Genomic DNA, 24,170 nt, shown 5'->3' on the forward strand with positions numbered 1-24,170 from the left:
AATTTTCATGATGATTAATTTCATCTTAGAGGGGGTAACACTCTCAGTAAAGTGTGTGGCATAAAACAGGCAATCTCATAAAAGATAGCTCTTATATTAATACAATAATATTATTTTTAAGATACACTCACAAACACATACTATAAAGAAAGAAGCATAAAGCATTATGAAATGACAACACACACACAACACTCTCTTATATTAATATGATATTATTTTTAAGATACACTCACAAACACATACTATAAAGAAAGAAGCATAAAGCATGAAATGACAACACACACACAACACTCAAAGGGCATAAATACACTAATTGTTAAGAAAGTTATATATATATTTGTTTGGCTCCCTAATGTAAGATTCTCTAAGTTTTTATTTAAAATCCCCACTATCATAGTTTGAACCTGCAGCTTCAGCTGGGCCAGCTTAGTACTGCTGAGGCTGGGCCCCTGTGGCTTTCAAAGTTGGGTAAACAGAAAAACAACCGGCCTCAACGACACCTCGTGGGAAGAGAGCCCATTACTTGTCATGACGCAATTCAAGAGTTTTCCTCAACATGGGAAAGGAAATACAATTTAGCAACATAAACTTTTTAACTACTTTCCTCCACTTTACCTTAACAAAAACCACAAACTCTTTTGAAAGGTCTGCGTAGCCTGCTGACGATTCGCTAGTTACTTTGCCATGACGATCAAAAATAACTGCATGTCCGGGAACCAAAGCTGACTCCAGAAGTGCACAGCGGTTGGGCTGATAAAGCACCCTCATCTCAGTGGAGGTTCCACCACCAGCCTAAAGGAAAGAGGGAAAACAGAACAAAGCCAAGCCTCTGAATGGGCAAGACAAAATAATTAAACCGAACATGTGTGGGCGTTTACGCGTGCACAGGTCCACACTCTGCAGAACCACCGTGTCAGGCAGGCTTCTGTGACTCAGTGCCTATGATTCCCAGGCCTGATTGATACCCCAGTGTCCGGCTCCAAGGCGATTTCCCAGAAGCCGTGTGGAGGGTGGTAACAGTAAAAATAACCCTAAGGGCAGGGCAGTTTAGTGAGGTGGTAATGTATTTATCACTTTTTTTTCCATTTCTTCATTTGTGTCTTTCTAACTCAAGACTATTTGGGACCAAAAGCTGAAATTAACAGATGTGCATTTTACTAGGTTTTGCTTTCAAAACACTAAACAAACCTTTACTAACCAATACAAAATATAATTATGTAAAATTCTTGTTTTTTTCCTAACAATATGGTCCCTGAAGGGGCCTTTGAGAAGTCAAGAGTGTCCCCTTTCAGAGGCTCATTAGAATTTTGGATGTTATCAGATAAGTGGTCTACTTCTCCTTATCTAAATTCTATTTTTACTTTATTTATTTATTTATTTATTTATGCTTTTCAGGGTCGAATCCGTGGCACAGGAAGTTTCCGGGCTAGGGGTCGAATCAGAGCTGCAGCTGCCAGCCTACACCACAGCTACAACAACACCAGATCCAAGCCACATCTGTGACCTACACCACAGCTCACGGCAACACCGGATCCTTAATCCACTGAGTGAGGCGAGGGATCAAATCCGAATCCTCATGGCTCCTAGTCGGAATCGTTTCAGCTGAGCTGTGACGAGAACTCCTCGTCTAAATTCTAATTGCTGAAATTTAGGACCATTTACTCATCAGAATCTCAAAAATTAGTGAGAACAGTGAAAAAGTGAAAGTAAAAGCCAGAGGAAAATATGATTTGGTAATCTTATAAAAGTCCCTTACGTAAAAACGTATTACATATGGATATGATTGACATACGGCAAAAAGAAAAATTACCACATACCATTCCCATGACAGAGCCATCGTCATCAAGAGCCAGAGAAAGATGCCGTAGTTCCTGACTTTGGAAAATGCATATATTTCCTTTATTGAAAATAACATCAAATAGACCTATAAAACATTTTAAGTATTAGCAAGTAATTCATGCTTTTAAAGCTTTTTTCTTATTCAATTATACATTGAAACCTTCTACTAATATACTTTATGATATCTCTTAGTTAAATGTTTTTCATCAGTCAAAAGGTAGAATGCCAGTAACCTTTGATAACCAGTAACCAGTAACCAAAACGACATGTTGCTTGGCAATTTGGTGGAATTTCCATGGAAAACCTCTAATGCCTTCCCATGCTAATCAGTAAGCCCCTGAGACAACACCCCTCCCCCCAAATAACACTCAATAGAATTGATTCCAGGAAGATAAATTATCCTAGTGTGAAAACCCATTTCCATTCTATAAATCTCGGAGACTTTGGTAAAATAAAGTGATGCATTACAAAATTAAATATATACCATTTGGGTATGAGTGACTAGTTTGTGTGATTATGATGATAAAGATTTTGTCGTCATGTATTTGTTTTCAGTTTTCAGTGTACTTTTACATGTCACTTTATCTTGGAATTCATGCTTCTGGAGGGCATGAATTTTTGTCTACTTTACGCATAGCCATATAATAGCAACTTAGAACAGGGCCTAGAGCATAGCAGATGATCGGGAAACAGTGATCACTAATTAGATCCTCAAATACGAATACAAATACTTCATGATCTCACTTCTAAGGGAAATCTAAAAAGACAAACAAAACAGAATAGAAAAAAACTCATAGATACAGAAAATAAAATGGGTGGCTTCCAGGAGGGAGGGAGTGGAAAAATAGGTGAAGGGAATTAAGAGGTACAGACCTCCAGGTACATGATGATTAAGTTAGAGGGATATCATATACAGCATAAGGAATATGGTCAATAACTACTGTAATAACTGTGTGTGGTGACAGATGATGACCGAACTTCTCACATTATCACTACATAATGTTTGCAAATGTCAGCTGACGTAATACTGAATGTCAACTTGATTTCAATATAAAAAATTAAAAAATAGACATGTTTAAAACTTGTTGAAAACCAAAAAAAAAAAAAAAAAATCAGAAATCTCATTTAAATTACAGAGTTAGGAGTTCCCGTCGTGGCACAGTGGTTAACGAATCCGACTAGGAACCATGAGGTTGCTGGTTCGGTCCCTGCCCTCGCTCAGTGGGTTAACAATCCGGCGTTGCCATGAGCTGTGGTGTAGGTCGAAGACGCGGCTCAGATCCTGCATTGCTGTGGCTCTGGCGTAGACCGGGGGCTACAGCTCCGATTCAACCCCTAGCCTGGGAACCGCCATATGCCGAGGGAGCAGCCCAAAGAAATAGCAAAAAGACAAAATAAATAAATAAATAAATAAATTACAGAGTTAATGAGTTATCCACCATAAGAAGGCAGTTCAAAACAAGAAAAAGATTATTTCATTTTAAGAAAATATATGTATTCAAGTAATATAACTCTAAGTTCAACATGAAAACACACTGTTATGAATCCAATAGATGCCAAAAAGGAATGTCTTAACATTTAACGGTCATTTTTCATTTTTAAATCATTTTAATAGGGTTCTTAGTAAAATTAGAAAGAGATTACTTTCTTCTCACCCTACAGGGCAAGTATTTAAAAATCAACAAGTACATCATATATAACACAAGGGGGAAACCTCTTTTCCCCATGCCGCCCACAGCCCCTCCCACAGCAACCAGGACAGGGTGCAGCCCCGAGACTGGTGACTCTGAAAGGAGCCAGGTGTTCCCACCTGGGCCCTGCCTATCCCCAGAGGAGCCACCTTCACAGAGGTCCTCTCTCTTGTGTCCTCTGTCCCTGGGAAGGGCAGTCTCCACTGGAAGCCTGTGATTGCCAACAATGCCTCTGCTCTGGCAGGTCATCTCGTCTCATTCTGGGAGAGTCAGCAGGTCCTGTGAGCTCATAGATAGAGCCAGGACCCAACTTGACCCCATCAGTAATAAAGCTGAGATTTTGATTTCCATTTGTCTGTGTTCTGTACCTTATTTCTTAATTGATTCTGTACTCAGAAGCAGAAGAACATGGTATTATTTATCGACACCTTTTCAAAGACCCACCTCTTAAAAAACAATAAAGACATCCCATTAAAATTAATTACAAAATGAGAATGCCAATATCATCAACATTATTTCACTTTCTGAAGGATGTTCTTGCCAATGGAAAAGTGCTTGAAACCAAATCAATAGGTAGAACTACTGGGAAGTAGTAAATTTATTATGTTTGTAAAACCTGAAAAAAACTCTTTAAATTAATTAGAAGAAAAGAGTTGTACAGTTCAAGATAATATGTATCTAGAACAGTGCCTGTCATAGGCATTTAATAAATACTGAATAAATAAAACATAAAACTACAGATTGCCATATATTTATACATATGTTAAAATGGGAAAAGACTTTATTCGCAATAGGAACCAAAAGCCTTGGAATAACACTAACAAGATAATGTACTACCTATATGAGGAGAGAAAAAAAATGCACGCACACACACACACCCACGCAGCCCTGAGTTAACAGAGAACAAAATCCTCAAATAAAAGACTGATTACTGTGAAAACAATTCCTCCCAACTTAATATATAGATTTAACACAATTTTAGCAAAATTTCCTTCAGGATTTCTTTGGAACAGTGAAATAATTTAAAGTCGGTTGGAAAGAAAAACCATAAACTCTCTGATAAAGGCTCTGTGCTGTAATTGAGGATTAAACCCGCCTCCGTGTCTGAAATGTCAAAGCACCTTCCACCCTCAGCTTAGGCGCAGCTGTGAGAAGCAGATAGGAGGGGACAGCGTGCCCTGCCTGCCTTCCCTTTTCCCTGCCCCTCACCTTCATCACCTTCCTCTACCAGGTGAGCTTGGCAGGTGATTCACTGCTCCTGGGAGAGACCACGGAGGCAGCACTGCAGCCCCTCAGGGGTCACTGCCACTCCTCATCAACTCTTCTAAGCCATCAGCAGTCTCCTGATACCGTGGATCCCATCAAGGCAGGTCGCTTTTGCCCTGGCCGCCGTTTGGCGTGGCCAGATGCACCTGCTTACCAGTTCTGTCTGTGCTTGGTCTACACTCACGGGAAACCCAGGAAGCCAAGCCTCAGGTTCAGGAGAATGAGGAGCTCAAGTCAATCTCCAACCCCCACACGCTTACTTGCTCTGCCTTCCCACCATCCTTCCTGGAGCCCTAGCAGTCCTAGGTCCGCGCTTCTCTTGCCATCCAGCAACAGCTGGCTCGAGAGAAGACCCCTGGGTTCCACACAGACAAGCAGTCCCTAAGCAGCGCTCAGCTAGCCACACTTGCCTAAACTGCGTCAGAAGGACACAGCAAGCCCAGCTGGAGTTAGAATCCATTAGAGCCAGGGGGGAAGGCAGCAGGTGCTGCCAGTTGTATCAGGCCCTGACCCCGAGCCCCATGCGGCAATGCAGCTGGGTCACAGCTGAGGACATTCAGTTTTAGAAACTCCCCACCTTATTGGGGGCTGCTAGCAAACCTGCCCAGTCTTTGCACACAGGGAGATATTATCTTTGTCACCTTAATTACACAACAAATGTTCTCTGGGGAGAAGACAGACTTCACTCCCCTTGCAGGTCTTTAGGGAGGAAGAAGTGCTTTATCTTGCGATGTCTCCTTATATGTCCATTTAAAAGTAGCTGTAGATATAGCTCTGCGCAGGAGACCCAAATCATGGAGAAATTCGAGAGCTACAGAAAGAACTGTGTCCCGGCAACCACTCTCTCCAAGTGCACAGCCCAGACTCCCTGGGAACACCGCGCCTTCCACTCCGCAGGGAAACGGGAAAGGACCGAGTGGCAGTCCTATTCCCCAGTCCTCAGTCCCTTCATATAGAACCAGTTCAAGTCGGGATGAAAACAGTGGATTCAGGGCAGGAAGGGCTCAGCTTACTACTTTGTTTACATATTCCTGTTATACGCATTTATCTGTTTGTCTGTTTGTATCAAGTACTATGCAACCAAGTAAAATAATGAGAACTGGAAAGACCTGTCCCTTCCTCAAAACCTGTCACTGCCTTTTTGTTAAAAAATGTTCACATATAAAATCCATAACAATTACAAATGTGAGCTGTACCCCTGCTGCAGTACATACTCAATGGCTTATGATGCTATTTTTTAAAATCATGGTAAATTAACATAACAGAAAATTCACCATTTTAACCACTGTAAATTGTAAAATTCTGTGCCATGTGATACATTCAAAATGCTGTACAATATCACCTCTATCTAGTTCCACAGCATTTCAATCACCCCCAAAGAAATCCTGTGCCTATTAAGCACTCAATCCCTATTCCCTCCTCCCTTCTCTGCCAGCAACCAGGAATCTACTTCCTGTCTCCATGAGTCTGCTGCTTCTCAATATTTCCATAAAAATGGAACCATACAATATCATCTGATATTTCATAAGAATGGAATCATCTAATATGCGGCTTTTTGTGTTGGCTTTTTTCACTCAGCATAATGTTTCCATGGTTCACTTATGTCATAGCCTGTGTCAGTACTTCACTCCTTTTTGTGGCTGCGTAGTATTCCATTGTGTAGATAGCTGTCACATCTGTTTATCCATTCACCAGCTGATGGACATTTGGGTTGTTTTCATTTCTGGCTGTTGTGAAGAGTGATACAGACATTCATATACAAGTTTTTATTTTCATTTCTCTTGGGTATATACCTCAGAGTAAAACTGCTAGGTCACATGATAATTCTGTGTTTAACTTCTTCATGAATTCCAAATTGCTTTGCAAAGCAGGTGAACCACTTTAAATTCCCACTAGCAATGTATGAAGGTTCTAATTTCTCCACATCCTCACCAACACTTGTTATTTCCTATTTTTTTTACTATAGCCATCCTAATGGGTATGAAGTGGTATCTCACTGTGGTTCTGATTTGCATTTTCTTAATACTAATGACACTGAACAAATTTTCATGTACTTATTTGTTGATGATTTGTATATCTTCTCTGGATAAATGTCTATTCAAGTTATTTGCCCATTTTAAACTGGGTTGTTTATCTTTTTGTTGTTGAATTTTAAGGGCTTTTTATACATTCTAGATACTAGGTCCTTATCAGATATTTGATTTTCAAATATTTTCTCCCATTTTATGGGTTACCTTGTCATATATTGATAGTGTCCTTTGATGCACAAAAGTTTCTAATTGGATAATGTCCAATTTATCTACTTCTTTGTTGCTGTGCTTTTTATACCATATCTAAGAAATCTTTGACTATTCTAAGGATGCACAGAATTACACCTCTGTTTTCCTCTAAGAGTTTGATAGCTTTAGCTCTTATATCTAGGTCTTTGGTCCATCTGGAGTTAAATTTTATACACAATGTGTACATTCTTTTGCATCTGGATATCCAGTTGCCTTAGCACCATTTATTAAAGAGACTATTCTTTCCCCAACTGACTGGTCCTCACATCATTAATTATTAGAAAAATGCAAATCAAAACTATAATGAGGTATCATCTCACATCAGTTAGAATGGCCATCGTCAGAAAGTCAGATACAGCACTTCTCTAATAATTAGTGATGTTAAGCATCTTTCCATGTGCTTTTTGGCATCTGGAGAAGACTTGTTTTGACTGTCATTGTCAATGTTGGCACAGTGTTGTTTTTAATACCTAAGAGCTTATGATCATAAAATGAAGCTCCCTGTGGTATTTCAAAGATCATCTCATGCTGTGTATCTGCTTTTAGGTCCATTTTTGGCAAGAAATGGTTCGGCAGCTCTCAGAGAAATGAGCATTCTAATTCTCTGAGTATGGAAATAGATAAATTCACAACCAGCTTGATAACGAAATAGAAGGATTGGTGCATGGTGATAAAACATTTTTGTGTGTGTGTGTGTGGAGTGAAAATTGTAAGCCAATATTCTGAGACATATTCTTAAAATATTTTCTTGGAAAGATGTTCATGGGTCAGCAGTGTGCATCATAACACTTTCCAGGCATGTGAATATGGATTCTCAAGTGTGAATTTATGGGACACTGTGCATAACATCAGGAAATAATCTGCAAGTAATTATCACACATAAAAGACCTCTTATTGCAAAAGTGCCAGTTACACAGAGGAGAATTACTCATACTATCCTGCAACTGCTCGCTCTACTCTCTATGTTAGAGAACTGGCACTCAGATGCTGGGAACATTTAAGAGCAAAAGTTTCTCTACTTTCTTCATCTACCAGTTATTGTGGTCTGTACAGGCTCACATGCCTGACAGTCGGTGCTGGCTGATGTCAGAACAACACTTCGTTCCTGGGAAGCCTCTATGCTCAACTCCTGGGGTGTGTGCGCATCATGAAGCTGGCTTCCAAGGATTAATCCAAGAAGTGGAGGCTGAGATGCAGACAGTTCCAGTGTGGCCCCCTCTGCATTCTGTTAGTCTAAACATGTGGAAAGGGCTGACCCAGCAAGGTGTAAGGAAGTCACTGCCTTTCTTGGTGTGGGTGTGGCCAGTTCTCTTATAAACCAGCTTGTTGGAATGGGTGTTAGAAGGTAATTCTCCCTGCATTTGCCATTGTCTGCATGGTCCAGTCCTTCTGAATCAAGGCATTTACAAAATGTTTGTATAAGGAAATGGGCCAGCACAGTCAGGCCTAGCTAGTCATCTATTTCTCTCTCAGCGTCCCAGGAAGTAAAGATAAAGACCTTTCCTCCCCTTCCCTGGAGAAGACCTGCTTACATTCCAGAATAATGATGGCTTCTCTCTGTCTCTGTCTCTCGCTCTGCTTTTCTTCCTCTGGAAGGGAGAATGGGCAACCCTGTACAAGTCCAGAGTTTCCTAACTTGGGGGTTTCTTTCCCTTAGCACCCCCACCCACATGTGTAGGTGCTGGGCGTTGGGGAACCAAGGCAGGATGCTGCTCTGGCTGCTGCGTCTGCTCTGAGCAGTAACAGGCTTGGTCCTGGACTGTGCTCTCATGTTCCTGCAGGTGGAGTAAAATGAGGTCCTTCAGTGTCTCACTTAACAGTGGGATGCCACAGTTGAGGCCACACTTGGAAACACAACCTGCTATGTTCACTAAGGGAACAGAGCTCCAGCCTTGGAAGCAGGGGCCCCAGGGAGCAGGATATGAGGTAACTTTTGACTGATCTAAGTAGAAAGTGATCCCAAACGGGAACCAATAGGTAAGAGCAATGTCTATGGAACAGACTAATTTTGGAAAAAGAAGCTTCTAGAACTTATTCTTAGACTCCCACATATTTTCCCAGATGAGAAAGCTGGATTATCCTCTGTGACCTCACATTCTTAGGAAATGCGATGGGTTAGTATCTCCAGTAAAGTTAAATTCATAGATGAAACGGGCAAATTTTGTTTAAATAGCAAAGGTCAAAATTTCAAGACGAGCTGGATGTTTGGGTTTATAGTCAAAAGTCTACCATTATCAGTTTATTCCTTCTTCACTAATTCTTATGGTCATGGCTTCATGACACACTGATATTAAATATCAAAGCCAGTTTTTCTTTGCCTTGTTTTTCCTTTGTGCTTTTATTATGACACTAGTTGCAAAAAAACATTATTAGAATTGCTATACGTGTTTGTCTTCATTATCAGATTATGAATCTCTGGAATTAAGAATAAGGTCTCAGTTATTTCTATGGCCCTTAAATGATTTAATGTGGTGTTTTGACATAACAGGCACCTGGTGTTTAGTAGAACCAACCTAATTCCTTAAATAGTGATACCATTCAAAGCTATAGTTCTTTGAAACAGTTTATGTTAATTGCCTATATTTTACTCTTTAAGTAAGTAATACCAAATAGAAGGTTTTTTTCGTGGTGTACTGTCTGCATAATTGCATTGTCTGCCCAAATTTAAAGCCTGTCATTTATTGATCATTTGTATTAATGTGGATCATGAATTATTTAAATGGTCAAATACTGATATAAAGCCATCTGAAAAATAAGAAGAAAAACTTAAACTGGGTCTAAAAGTCTGCTTTCCTCTAGCTCCCAAAACTGCCACAGAACCACATTTTGCCCAATGATTTTTACCATATTTGTCTGTCTTCTTTCCAACTGCATCAACTGTGCCATCTGGATGCAGACGGACAAATCCACCAGTCAGCCTGTTGTAGAACTGAAGCGTGTTTCCTTTCACAAACTTCCAGCTTTCTGCAGCCCACTAAATATAAATACACAAAGAAAAATGAGAAAAATACACCAGCAATATGAGAAGATAAAGAAATTACTAAACATCATTTTTAACATATCAAACAGATATTTGAAAGTTGTTTTGTATCAAGTAATTTAAAGCCACAAGTAAAATCTTACTGTTTCATTTCTCTTAACTTCCAGCTTATGCCCTGAGGATATAAACGAAAGAAGACGGTTACTTTCAGCAGTGTCATGCCTTCCTCAATCATAAAACGGAATTTTCCAGAAAATGCGGAGCACTCACTTGCAGAGGTGATACTGTTAGCCCTGCCACACAGCTCTCTGACAATGTTGCCATCGTCTTCCCCTTGATCCAGCCATCTGTGGGAAGAAAAGTGCACCAAGGAGTTCCCGCTGTGGTGCAGTGGAAATGAACCCAACTCGTATCCATGAGGACACAAATTCGATCCCCTGTCTTGCTTAGTGGGTCAAGGATCCAGCATTGCTGTGGCTGTGGTGTAGGCCGGAGCTGTTACTCTGATTCGACCCCTAGCCTGGAAACTTCCATATGATGCAGAATGCCGCCCTACAAAGAAAAAAAAGAAAAAGAAAAGTGTATCAAGTATGTTCTGAATTTATACTTACACTAACCACTGGCAATTATCTAGCCAAGTCAGAAATAATGAATAACGGGAATTAAGAAAGAGCCACAGATACTTAATTGGTAAAAGTAGACTAGAAATTAGAAAAGGAAATGAAAAAGATGATCATGAGCGTGCAAAGGAGGTGGGAGAAGCTGTTATCAAGTAAGGATGAAATGTGTTTTTCCTTATTCACAAGTGAATCACTCAATCAGTTAGCCTGCCAAGGTCAGAGATTTTATATCCACTGAATTAATCATTTTATCCACCAACTACAGTTCAACCTATAGTCAATTGTTTCACAAATGACAATTATTGGTTCCATGGGAAAAGAGGCAGGAGAGTGTTGAAAGAAAGAGCAAGTCTATCACTAGCATTGGGAAGAGAACCCAAAAATCAAGTCCTAGTGACAGTGGGTCAGCAATGCCGCAATCATATAAAAAGGCACATGCAACATTTATTTTGTACAATTACTATTTTTGAAGCTATTTGGGACTCAGTCCAAAGGGAATAAGTTTTCTTGCCAGAGGCTTTCAATCTCCTTATTGATGTATAAGGAGAAGTTATACTTTTTAAATCTACATTAGTTTATGAAAAAAAAATTTTAATTTGTATCATCAGGAATGATGATGAACATAATGGATATCTTTCTAAATAGAAGAAGCAATCCCTAAAATTAATGTTTAAAAAGTTACCCAATAAAGTATTAATGACCAGGAATAATGGAATAAGCCATCCATTTCTCCAAAATACATGAACTTAGAACTAATATGAAACCAATTTGTTCAATGCAAAGCACATCTACAAACCTGTGGCAGAAAAAGGTATATTCGTGGTTCACTGTGGGATCCTTGATTACAACTTCATCAAGAAACCATCCATTTCCTAAACACAAATCACAAAAAGAAAAGCATGATGTGTATATGCATGGACCAGGTATTACTGGAAGTTTTGGAAAAAGAGGCTCTGGATTCCAAATCTTTAAAGGCCTCATGCACCTTTAGGCTTTAAAACTTCAAATAAAGCAAAATACAAGAGAAGTAAACTGTAAGAGGCATTTAAAAATATTTCTTATACATGGAACAAAAGTATAGCATATTCAAGGCTTTGTGTATTATATCATACACTTGAACATGATTATCCAAACAGTGAAAAGAGAAAAATTTTGCAATTGCTCGATTTTATAAACTGCATTTATAATCCTAGACCTGAGGTCTTCCGAAGAATATATATCTGATGAGTTAGTATCACTGTTGGTTTCCAAAACACATCCACATAGAACGTTATTAATGTTCAAATTTGGACCAAGTCTATATTAACAGATAGATGGATAGATAGATACACACACACACACACACACACACACACTTATACAAGCTAGAAGAACAGTCATTCAGAAACTCTGTCCAAGCACACAGAAAATGAGCTGGTTGACATGAAGCTAATAATCTCTTTTAAGTATTTAATTTTATTAAGTTGCAAACTGGAGTTGGTTAAAATACAATTTAATTTTATTTATAGATAAAGTGGAATCTTTTAACTAGTCATCATAGTTTTATCTATACAAAGAGCCAGATCGAAACATATCCTCCTTTAATTAAAGGTGCCAACTTGATGGTTAATACTTACCAGTTACAAGCTCTAAAAGACCCCACGAGCACCGTTACTGCCAGGTCTCTGCTTGCTCTTGGACTTGGTCCCTCACAACACTCCCATCGTGAGCCAAGCCAACCTCCTCGCACTCGCCCTGGACCCTCAGCTCTCCAGCCTTAGCACCCATCAGAACTGGGCCCTATACCAAGTTTCTGACTCAGGAGGCCTGGCCTAGGCACCCAAGGTGACCAGCTGGTGCCAGCTTGCCCCAGAGAGAGGAGCTTCCCAGGGTGCAGGGTTTCCAGCACTAAAACCAGGACAGCCTCGGGCAAACCAGAGTGCCTGGTCATCCTAGAAGAGCCCACAGGAATTACCTGTTTAACCAGATCCCAGGCAATGCCGGGATACCTTTGAGTACCTGCACGCACATTTATCAGTTCTCCCAGAGAAGTCAGACTCCATGGAATACGCATTGTGCCAGCAACTGCAAGAATTCTCAGAAGTAATGCAAATTCTTTTTTATTTGAACATTTAGGGTAGGGCAAAATGAGAAATGTTAACTGTCAAATTTAAATATTGTCTTAGTCCACTTGGGCTGCTCTAACAAAATACCACACACTGAGTAGCTGATAAACAATAGAAAACTATTTCCATATTTACCACAGAAAATACCCAGTACAGCACTTTATACACAGTAGGTACACCAAAAATATTTACAAAATTGAACAAGTTAGCATGTGTGTGTTAGCTGGGCACATTAACACGCGCTTTCAGTGTTGTACCAGAGCATTTGCTATCTAGCAAGCCTGCCTGAGAACCATCTGACTCCCTGCAGAAGCAGACACTACCTGACTTAGCATTTACCGTAGATCATAAGCCAACTCTCAAAAGTAGTTGTCAACTGACAGACAACGAAGATGCAAAAGATTTGGGTCTGATCAAAATAGAAATGAATTTTGTCCAAGAGAGAAAATAACCTCAAAGGTACATTTTTATTATCTTAGGATATTAGCCGTATTTTTTAATTTAACTCTTCAATCTTATTTATCATTCTTTTTGTTTTCACTGATTATAAGTATATATTTTTCACTTGTGTGTAACCTCCTTTGAAGTAGCTTTGTCGCTCAGCTAATTCCTCACTAATTATTTAAACACAAATCCGCTTTCTCTTGGTTTGAGAACTTTGTTCTTAACACTGTGAAAGTTACATGTTGACACTTTTACATAAAAGAGTTTGTCATGTCTGATGCTTTTTAAAAATGTTTTCGTGATATGTGCACTTTACTTCTCCTGTCTTGTGTTAAAGGATTTTTTCTTTTGGTGATTAATCTTATGGTGATCTTACATAGTGGCAGAAAATGAAGATCTCACAAAAATGATGGGAAAACTGAGGAAGAAGCAGCAACAAGATGGCAGCAGAAAACTCAGCTGAGCCAGGACACGGCAGAAAACACAGCAAGGCTGCCAGAAGAGTTCCTAAGGTGCCACTGTTGGCATCATTAACACTTCATGGATGGTCACTACCACTGGGCACTGCCACCGTGTCCACCAGCAGGATGCTGGAACACTGCCACATGCTGCCACATATAAATTCCATATCTCTCCAATTTTTATGCCTACATAATTTTGAAGAAAAAATACATCTAGTTAAAATATATGGGACAATATTTTAATTTTGTTAAATTATTAGATATTTATCTAATACGTAAATTAATTAGACAGTTAATACTCAGAGATCAGTTTATCACAAGTTTTCCACAATGATTTTCTAGATTTGTACAGGGTTTTACATGAACAGAGTGGAATGAGCCCTTGCATGTCTCCCTACGGAAGATTCTTACCTGGTCCAAGCCCATCATGTCCTATGACAATCTTGTATAAGCCCCCAAGGTGCACGGCTTCAAGAGAGAAGGTGTCGGTCTGTAACAGATCAAAGAACTATTACCAGTTCCAGACTATGCGTCTGATTTCTAATAAGGTATAAACAAAGATAAGCTAAAAATGACTGTGAAAGGAATTATGTTCATTCAATAAATACACAATCATTCAATAAAAATTAATTTATAGAACATAATAACAAGTTCTCTAACTCTTCTTGCTTTTGAATTTTTCATTATGAAAGCATTTAAGTTTGACTCTCCAAAAATGTTTTCAAATAATGATATTATACATGTAATCAGTATAAAATACACTAGAAGTTTCTGTTCATTTGAATACAACAAATTCTTATCTGTCCTGAATGGAATTTTTTAGCAATTTTTGCCGGCCATTCACAAAAATGTTTCTAAGTTAACTGTAGAATACTGATGCAAAAACTAGTGAAAATTTATATCATTTATCTGAGATCTGATGCACTGCTATAATCAAAACTCTGCATGTTTGTGCTCTAATAGTTTGTGTATTCAGAATATGGGTAAAAGTGAGGATCCCAGAATTCCTTTGATAAAATTTATGAAAATGATACAAGTTAAAATTCAAGAAAAATATACGCTGTAGCATAGCAGTTGAAAAAATAATTTAAAAACAAAAAATAACTTTTGCATTTATGCAGTATCATAATTCTGAAATATTTTCATATATTTTATCCTTAAAAGTCACTCACTGAGAAAAAACATATCCACTCCACAGATAAGAACAGTGAGGCACAGAACCAATATTTGAGCTCGGTCCCTCTGATATGTAATAGCAGTACCTTCTTTTGCAATCACTCTGCCTCTGCATAAGTGGACTATAAAATTATAAACAACATAAAAAGCCATTAGCATTTATTTACAAAAATTAAAAATACTGTCAATGTCTGGTAAAGGTTAATGAATAACACTGCTGTCCCTTTATTCACGAAAGAGATCGAGAAAAGGTGAACTTTCTACACAGTAGCAGAAACTACTAGCAAAGAAAATTATGAGTTGTAATATTAATGATGATTGATGTCGAGAATGCTAAGAAGAAAAGAGGAAGCATATAATGAAAATATGCTGACATAGTCACTTAAAGACTATTTGGGTCATCAAAAAAAGCTGAGGTAACTAAAATATAACAGGCCCTGTATGATTTATTAGGTTTTTAAAGTTAAGTATTACATATTAATGTCTGCAATAGTAAAAATGATGTAATACAGTCAGTTTCTACATTCAACAACGAAAGCTGTTATACAGTCAAGCCTTGAACAATACAGGTTTGAACTTCAGGGTCCATTACACACGGATTTTTTTTCAATAAACACATACTATAGGGCTACACAATCCGTGTAGTTGGATGAATCCTCAGATGCAGAACCATGGAGATGGGGGACCAACTGTAAAGCTAAATTCAGATTTTCAACTGTATGGGGTCAATGCCCTTAACATTACACAGTATACAGTACTTCTCATTTAACAATATAAAGGTAGGTATAAAAGTCAAACAACTGGGAACAACTTCAGTGAGAGGGTGGATAGGGAGAACTGAGCCCTGGCTTCCTCATGGAGATGTCATTTTAACTACAGCACATGGACTGTGAAAACTCTACACACCAGATAAGAAGCTTCAACACCCAGTCCAGTGCCTAATGAAGATGGAACTCCACCAAAAGAGGTAAGAGAGTGTGATTTTTTTCCATGCCCATGCCTCTCCCCCTACTTGGCTACTGCAGCACAGTGGGGAGGAAACATACCACACCCTGATCATCTCTTGGGACACAAACAAAAAGGAGACCAGGCATACAGTTCTGAGTTCTCTGGTGACCACCCAGGGGACTGATTTCTCCCTCACATAACTCAGAGTACTGATAGTCATGGCAGCATAGTTGGAAACCAACGAAAACAGAAGACAGTTCTGTGCATGTTATAGCTACAGTGATTCTGCAGTACAGCAGGCAGACATGATGGGGCAGCAGGGGAGCAACGTGCAAGAGATTATGGGCACTGCAGAAGGAACAGGAATGAGCAATTTATGGAAATTAAGACACTTAAAAGCACATATAAAAGCTCAGAGAAGACACATAGCCAGAAACAGTTCGAGAGACCCCAGAAACTCTAACCAGGCTCACTGAGTCAGTCCTTTAAGACTGGGTGAGACAGTCATTTTTTCAAATGCCCAAATCTCAACAAAAGATCATAAGGCATATAAAGAAAAAGTGAAACATCAAAGGAATAAAATAAAATTCCAGAAGCCACGCTAAAGAAATGTAGACATCTGAACTTTGTGATAAAAAAGTATTAAAGTATGTTTAATAAGCTGAAATATAAGACAGAAAGTAAACTAAACAAAATCAGGAAACTGATGCAAGAATGAAATGAGAATATCAACAAAAAGAAATAATGGGAAAAACACTAAACAGAAATTATGGAGCTGACTAATTACAGTAACTAAATTGAAAAATTCAGTAGATGGCTGTAGAAGGCAAAAGGAATAAAGGAAACTTGAAAACAGCTCATCTTAAATCATCAAAAATGGGAGGAAAAAAACAAAATGAAGAAAAATAAAAAGACCCTAAGGGACTTATGGAATACCCTCAAATGGATCAGCACTGTGGTAGTCACCGAAAGAAGAGAGAGAACAGGGCAAAGAGTTTTTAATGGTCATAACAAATTCAAGATCAATGAACTTGAACTAAGATAAACCTAAAGAGCCCCAAACCAAGACACATTATAATCAAACTGTCAAAAGTCAAAGACAGACAGAATCTTGAAAGCAGCAAGGGAAAAGTGACTTATCATCTACCAGTGAGCTTCTATGAGTTTATAAGTGAATTGCTGAGCAGAAATAATGCAAGGCTATAAGGTAATGGGATAATATATTCAAACCACTGGAAGAAAAACCTGTCAACCAATAATTCTATATCAGATGTAAATGTCCTTCAAAAATGAAGGAGAGGAGTTCCCATCGCGGCACAGCAGAAACAAATCTGACTAGGAACCACGAGGTTGCAGGTTTGATCCCTGGCCTTGCTCAGGGAGTGAAGGATCTGGCGTTGCCTTGAGCTATGGTGTAGATTGCAGATGCGGCTTGGATCTGGCATTGCTGTAGCTGTGGCACAGACCAGCAGCTACAGCTCTGATTAGACCCCCAGAGCTTGGGAACCTCCATGTGCCGCAGGTGCGGCCCTAAAAGGACCAAAAAAAAAAAAATTTTTTTTAAAGAAGAAGGAGAAATTAAGAACTTTCCCAAATAGGAGTTCCTGTCATGGCTCAGTGGTTAACGAATCCAACTAGGAACCACAAGGTTGCGGGTTTGATCCCTGGCCTCATTCAGTGAGTTAAGGATCCTGTGTTGCCATGAGCTGTTGTGTAGGTCAAAGACTTGGCTTGAATCCTGCATTGCTGTGGCTCTGGCATAGGCAGGTAGCTACAGCTCCAATTGGACCCCTAGCCTGGGAACCTCCATATGCTGTGGGTGCAGCCCTAGAAAACACACACACACACACACACACACACACACACACACACACACACACACACACAAACTTTCCCAGATAAAACAAAAGCTGAGGGAGTTCATTACTAGTAGATTGCCCCATACGTGTGCCAAAGGGAGTCCATCAACTTGAAAAAAAAAAGATAGTAAATAGCAACACAAAGCTGCATGAATTGGGGAAAATATTTGCAAACCATATATGTGATGAGATTAATATCTACAATATGTAAAGAACTCCTACAACTCAACAAGTAAACAAAGTTGATTTTAAAATAGCAAAAGATGGAGATGGGATTAACATGGTGGAATAGAAGGACTGGAGCTCAACTTCTCTCCTAAAAACAACAAAATCCACAACTAAAGACTGAGCAATCTCCACCCAAATGGACTGGAAACCCATACCCTACTCCAGAAGAAAAAGAGGATGCCACATCAAGAGGTAGGAGGGGTGATTTTGTGGTATAAACAACCCCATACCTCCCGGGTGGGAAGCTCCACAGTCTGAAAACTAACTGGTTCACAGAGACTCACCTACAGGAGTGAGAGTTCTGAGCCCCACATCAAACCCTCACATGCTGGGATCTGTCACTGGGAGAAAGAGCCCCTGGAGCATCTGGCATTGAAGGCCAGCGGGGCTTGTGCGCAGGAGCTCCACAGGACTGGGGGAAAGAAAGACCCCATTCTTAAAAGGTGCACACAGACTTTCACGTGCACTAGGTCCCAGGGCAGAGCGAGGTCTCCACAGGAACCTAGGTCAAACCTGACTGGAGTTCTTGGAGGACATCCTGGGAAAACAGGGGTGAATGTAGCTTGTTGTGAGGGAAGGGCTTTGAAGGCAAAGCTCTCGGGAATATTCAGCAGTTGCCTTTCTCTGGAGGTGGCCATTTTGGGAAAATCTGGCCCCACCTGTCAGTCAGCCTGAGAAGCCACAGGGCAAACAACAATCCAGGTGGGATCACAGCCCCACCCCTCAGTAAACAGGCTACCTAAAGAGCCTCAGGCACACAGCTGCCCCTAATCCCATCCAGAGACTAAGCCCCACCCACCAGAGGGATTAGAATCGGCTCCACCTACCAGTGGGCAGGCATCAGCCCCTCCCATCAAGAAGCCTAAAGCAAGCCCCCATACCGACTTCAGCCACAAGGGGGGGCAGACACCAGAAGTAAGAGAGGCTACAGCTCTATTATCTGTAAAAAGTCACCACACCAAAAACCTATAAAAATGAAAAGACAGAGGACTATAACTCAGATGAGGGAGAAAGGAAAAACCCCAGAAAATCAGCTAAGTGTTCAGGAGATTCTCAGCCTCCAGAAAAAAGACTTTAGACTGTTGATGCTGAAGATGATGCAAGACATTGGAAATAAACTGGAGGCAAAGATGGATAACTTACAGGAAACACTGACCAAAGAGATACAAGATACAAAACTTAAACAAGAAGAGATGCAAAATACAATAATGGAAATAAAAAATGCACTAGAAGCAGCTAACAGCAGAATACAGGAGGCAGAAGAACAAATAAGCGAGGTGGAGGACAGATTAGAAGAAATTACAGATGCAGAACAGAAAAGAGAAAAAAGATTGAAAAAAAATGAAGAGAGTCTCAGAGAATTCTGGGACAATGTTAAAGGCACCAACATCCGTATCATAGCGGTGCCAGAAGCAGAAGAAAGAGAGAAGGGGACAGAAAAAATATTCCAAGAGATAATAGCCGAAAACTTCCCTAACATGGGAAAGGAATCACTCACTCAAATCCAGGAAGCACGAGTACCATATAAAATAAACCCAAGGAGGAATACACCGAGACACATATTAATCAAACTGACCAAAATTAAAGACAAAGAGAAAATCTTGAAAGCAGCTAGGGAAAAGAAACAAGTAACATACAAGGGAACCCCAATAAGGTTATCAGCAGATTTTTCAGCAGAAACTCTGCAGGCCAGAAGGGAGTGGCATGATATACTTAACATGATGAAAGGAAAAAACCTCCAACCAAGATCACTCTACCCAGCAAGGCTCTCATTCAGATTTGAAGGAGAAATAAAAACCTTCTCAGATAAGCAAAAGCTGAGAGAATTCAGCAACACTAAACCAGCCTTACAACAAATACTAAAGGAACTTCTCTAGGCAGGAAAGAAAAGACAGCAACAGGAAACAAAAATTCCGCAAATGACAAGGATCACCAGTAAAGGTATATATATAGTAAAGATATGAAATCATCCATGCACAATTATACCATCAAAATCAGAAATCATGAGAAGAGGTGGGTACAAATGCGGGATACTGGAGATGAACTTGCAATTAAGAGACCAACAACTTAAAACAATCTCATATACATATAGACTCTTACATCAAAACTTCAGAATAATTGCAAACCAAAAATCTACAATTGATGCACAATACAAGGAATCTCTGGAGAAGAAATATATCTCATAGTAAATAAGTGCATAATCCACCATGAAGGGGGTCATTTGACATCATTCTTGGAATGGTGAAGTCTTACATCTGATTCTGATTTCCTCTCCATCAAAGAATTTATGATAATTATAATTAAACAATGCCACTGTACAAAACAGTTCTACAATTGTATTATTAATAACCATTTCTCTCCATGGTACAATGTAAGGTCTATAATGTCTTGTTTATCACATCACCTAGAATGGTGTAATTCCTATATTGAAGAATCAATAAGATGTAACAAATTGTTGAGGACATATTTATATAGTTACATCGTTTTTTAACCAATTTATGCATTTTATATTTTACTTATTTGCAGAGGGTGTATTATTTTTGTTATTCTTACCAGTTAAGTTATTCTTTTTATTATGCTATATAAAATATTTAATGGTATATAAGGCTTTCTTCTTTATAAATTTTAGATGCATAATATAACAATTTTAATATAATGCTAATTTTTAAAGAAAAATTGAAATGTAATAGATAAAACTAAGTAGTAAAGATGAAAGTCATAAAAATGGGATAAAGTATAGAATAAATTTCCTATTTGTCTCAGCATATTTTCCATTCCACTTCTCCAGAGGGAGTCACTTAATCTGTTTCTTAAGATCCGTGATATAATAATCTGTGTGAATTTAATTATGTTTAAAAGTATGTATTTTATTCTGTAAAGTAAAAATAAAATTTCAAAAAAAAGGTAAAATAGCAAAAGACTTGACTAAACATTTCTACAAAAACTGTATACAAATGGCCATAAATATATGAAATGATGTCAACATAATTTAACTTTAGAGAAATGTAAATCAAAACCATAATGAGAAATTGATGCAACACTGTAAATCAAGTATACTTTAACTTTTAAGAATAAATAAATAACACAATGAGATATCACCTCATACCCATTAGGATCCTAAAAAGAGAAAACAAGTGTTGCCAAAAGATATGAGAAAACTGGAACCCTTGTGCATTGTTGGTGGGACTGTAAAATAGTGCAATCACTATGGAAAATAGTATACTAGTTTCTTGAAATATTAAAAATAGAACTTCCCTATGATCCAGCATTTCTGCCTCTGAGTATATATTCAAAAGGATTGAATGGAGGGTACCAAGATATTTGTACATCCACTGCATTATTCACAACAGTCAAAATTTTGAAACAACAAACAAACTATCCATTAATGGGTGAATGAATAAAGAAAATGTGATATATACACACAGTGGAAGGTTATTCAGTCTTATAAAGGAAGGAAATCCTGTAATACTCCACAACATGAATTAACCTTGAGGACATTATGCTAAGTGAAGTAAGTCAGCTCACAAAAAGACAATCATTGTATGATTTCAATTATATATCTAAAGTAGTCAAATTCAGAGAGACAGAATATAGAATGGTTGTTAGGAGAAGAAAGGAATGAGGAGCTGTTGTTTAATGAGTACAGAGTTTCAGTTTTACGAGGTAAAAATTTTATGGAGATCTGTTGCACAACAAAGTGAATATACTTAACACAACTGAACCATACGCTTAAAAGGACAGCTGACCCTTGAACAACATGGGTTTGAACTGCACAGGTGCTTATATTCATACCTTTTTCAATAGTAAATACTACATTACTCCACAATTCACAGTTAGTTAAATCTCTGGATGTGGATCTGTGGATATGGAGAGATGACTCTAAATTATATGTGGATTTTTGACTGTGGAGGACCAGCGCCTCTAACCCCTAGTTTGTTCAATGACGAGCTATAGTTAAGACATAAATTTTATCTTTTTTACCATCAACTTTTAAAAATCAAACAAAGAATTTTTTGGTCACTTACTTGTCCCCTTAAAAAATTGAGGGAACTCTTTGATCGAAACAGCTGTCTGGATCCTGTATCTCCCTTTTCCCCATAGACAGAAATGTAGACATTTGCTGCTGTTCCAGCATTCCAAAGCTCACCTGTTGCCACATGCACTTCATATACTGTCACTGAAAATAAAAGAAAAATAAGCTTTATATTTCAAGTACTACTCATATGATAGAAAAGTTACAGATATCTAATCCAGAGCTCCTGGTCCAGGTAACAGGAGGCACACACTCCACCTGGTCTCTCTAACTGAATATAACTATAAAACCTTGACAGACTGTGTGGAGCAGCTCTATATGAAGGCTCTGAAAAGTAAATAGTAGCAGAATTCAGGAATAACATCAAAATGTACAGGACCAACAAGTGTGAGTGAGCTTACCATTTTCCATCCCCTGGTATCTTGCTGCATGAGCTCAGTGCACGAGGAACCTGGAAGTAGGCACTGTAGCCCAGACAGGGAGCTTAGGAGAAGCCCTCTTTCTTTGTTTTAAGAAGCAGGAAAGGACAGAGTTCCCATTGTGGAGCAGTGGTTAATGAATCTGACTAGGAACCAGGAGGTTGCGGGTTCGATCCCTGGCCTTGCTCAGTGGGTTAAGGATCCGGTGTTGCCGTGAGCTGTGGTGTAGGTTGCAGACGTGGCTCGGATCCTGCGTTGCTCTGGTGTAGGCCGGTGGCTATAGCTCCAATTCAACCCCTAGCCTGGGAACCTCCATATGCCATGGGAGCGGCCCTAGAAAAGGCAAAAAAAAAAAAAAGAAGAAGAAGCAGGAAAGGAAACTGCTAACACAAGATAAAGTGCAGATAATCTGCATCTCTTTCATTTCTCCATTCTCTCACATCCCATGCCAGGGCACAGAAGCAAACAGGTGCTGATACTCTGAGCGAGAAGATCTTTTGTTCTGTTTAGAGGAGCTGGGCTTCAATAAAGTAGGGCCAATCTCCACTGCCTTCATTCCTCCCTCTGTCCAACCATTGCTTAGCCCTGGATACAGCAAGACTGCAGAAGTGCACAGCAAAACAGAAAAACCAAAGGACCAGTTAACCCGCCAAACACAGGAGCCAGGGAACTGAAAAGAACCAAAGACCTTACGAGAGGGAAGAAAAAGAGATCCATAAATTTGTTTATGCACTCCTGGGCTCACTCCTAAACTGAAGACACATGATCTGATCCCATTCAGAATACCAAAGACAGATCTAAAATAGCAGACATACATGGGACAGATCTGAATAGCACTGCATAAGCTTTTTAAGTTGAACTGATATGAGAACCACAGCTCAGAGATGACAGGTTGGAATGTGTGCCCTGAATTTAACCAGTGGTCAACTACCTGTTAAAACAAAAATATGAACATTCTCCATAAAATATGAATAGCATCCAATGTCTCAAATAAGAATACATAAATATGTAGGACATAATTCAAAATTATTCAGAAAATGAAGAACCAGGAAAATTTCAATTTATATGGGAAAAGACAATGAAGAGACACCAACTTTGAGATGATATTGGAATGATCTGACAAAACCTTTAGAGTAACTATGATATAAATGTTACCTTAGGAGTTCCCATCGTGGCTCAGTGGTTAACAAATCCTACTAGGAACCACGAGGTTGCGGGTTCGATCCCTGGCCTTGCTCAGTGGGTTAGGGATCTAGCATTGTCGTGAGCTGTGGTGTAGGTTGCAGACACAGCTCAGATCTGGCATTGCTGTGGCTCTGGCATAGGCCAGGAGCTGCAGCTCCAACTGGACCCCTAGCCTGGGAACCTCCATATGCCACAGGTGCAGCCCTAGAAAAAGACAAAAAAAGACAAATAAATAAATAAATAAATGTTACCTTAAACAATCAAGAACACTCATGAAACTAATGGAAAAATATAAAGTCTCAGCAAAAAAAAGAAAGAAAGAAAGCTTAAAGAAGAAGCTAATGGAAATTTTTTACCTAAAAAAACACCATAAGCAAATTTTAAAACCACTGAATAGGATCAGGAGAAAAATAAAGAAGACAGAAGACAGAAGAAAGTATTAGCAAACTTGAAGATAAATAGAAATTACCTAATTTATGGAGTTCCTTGGTGGCTCAGTGGTTTAAAGATCTGGTGTTGTCACTGCCATGGTTCTAGTTACTGCTATAGTGCTATAGTATGGGTTTGATCCCCAGCCTGGAAGCTTCCATATACCACAAACCTGGTCAAAAGAAAAAAGAAAAATAAATTACCCAAT

At 39.0% G+C, this 24,170-nt stretch overlaps 1 protein-coding gene across 14 annotated transcripts in view; it reads right to left on the reverse strand.

Moving 5' to 3' along the window:
* LOC100627466 (uncharacterized) overlaps positions 1 to 24,170 on the reverse strand; it is a 207,048-nt gene that overhangs the window by 18,432 nt on the left and 164,446 nt on the right. For 12 of the 14 annotated variants that reach the window (XM_021089367.2, XM_085022378.1, XM_085022370.1 and 9 more), the window contains 8 exons: positions 21,922 to 22,073; positions 14,097 to 14,175; positions 11,472 to 11,547; positions 10,326 to 10,402; positions 10,199 to 10,230; positions 9,920 to 10,049; positions 1,818 to 1,924; positions 616 to 792 (listed from right to left, as the gene is read on the reverse strand). In XM_021089367.2, coding sequence (XP_020945026.2) covers positions 616 to 792; positions 1,818 to 1,924; positions 9,920 to 10,049; positions 10,199 to 10,230; positions 10,326 to 10,402; positions 11,472 to 11,547; positions 14,097 to 14,175; positions 21,922 to 22,073 — 830 coding nt within the window. Of the gene's footprint in view, positions 1 to 615; positions 793 to 1,817; positions 1,925 to 9,919; positions 10,050 to 10,198; positions 10,231 to 10,325; positions 10,403 to 11,471; positions 11,548 to 14,096; positions 14,176 to 21,921; positions 22,074 to 24,002; positions 24,135 to 24,170 lie in introns of all 14 variants that reach the window. The other 2 variants (XR_014843820.1, XR_014843821.1) reach the window with 1 other exon arrangement.

The sequence above is a fragment of the Sus scrofa genome, chromosome 4, assembly GCF_054392235.1.
Source record: "Sus scrofa isolate SSC_HxYL_T2T_F1_AM1 chromosome 4, Sscrofa_HxYL_maternal_Yorkshire_Landrace_v2.0, whole genome shotgun sequence".
NCBI lineage: Eukaryota > Metazoa > Chordata > Mammalia > Artiodactyla > Suidae > Sus > Sus scrofa.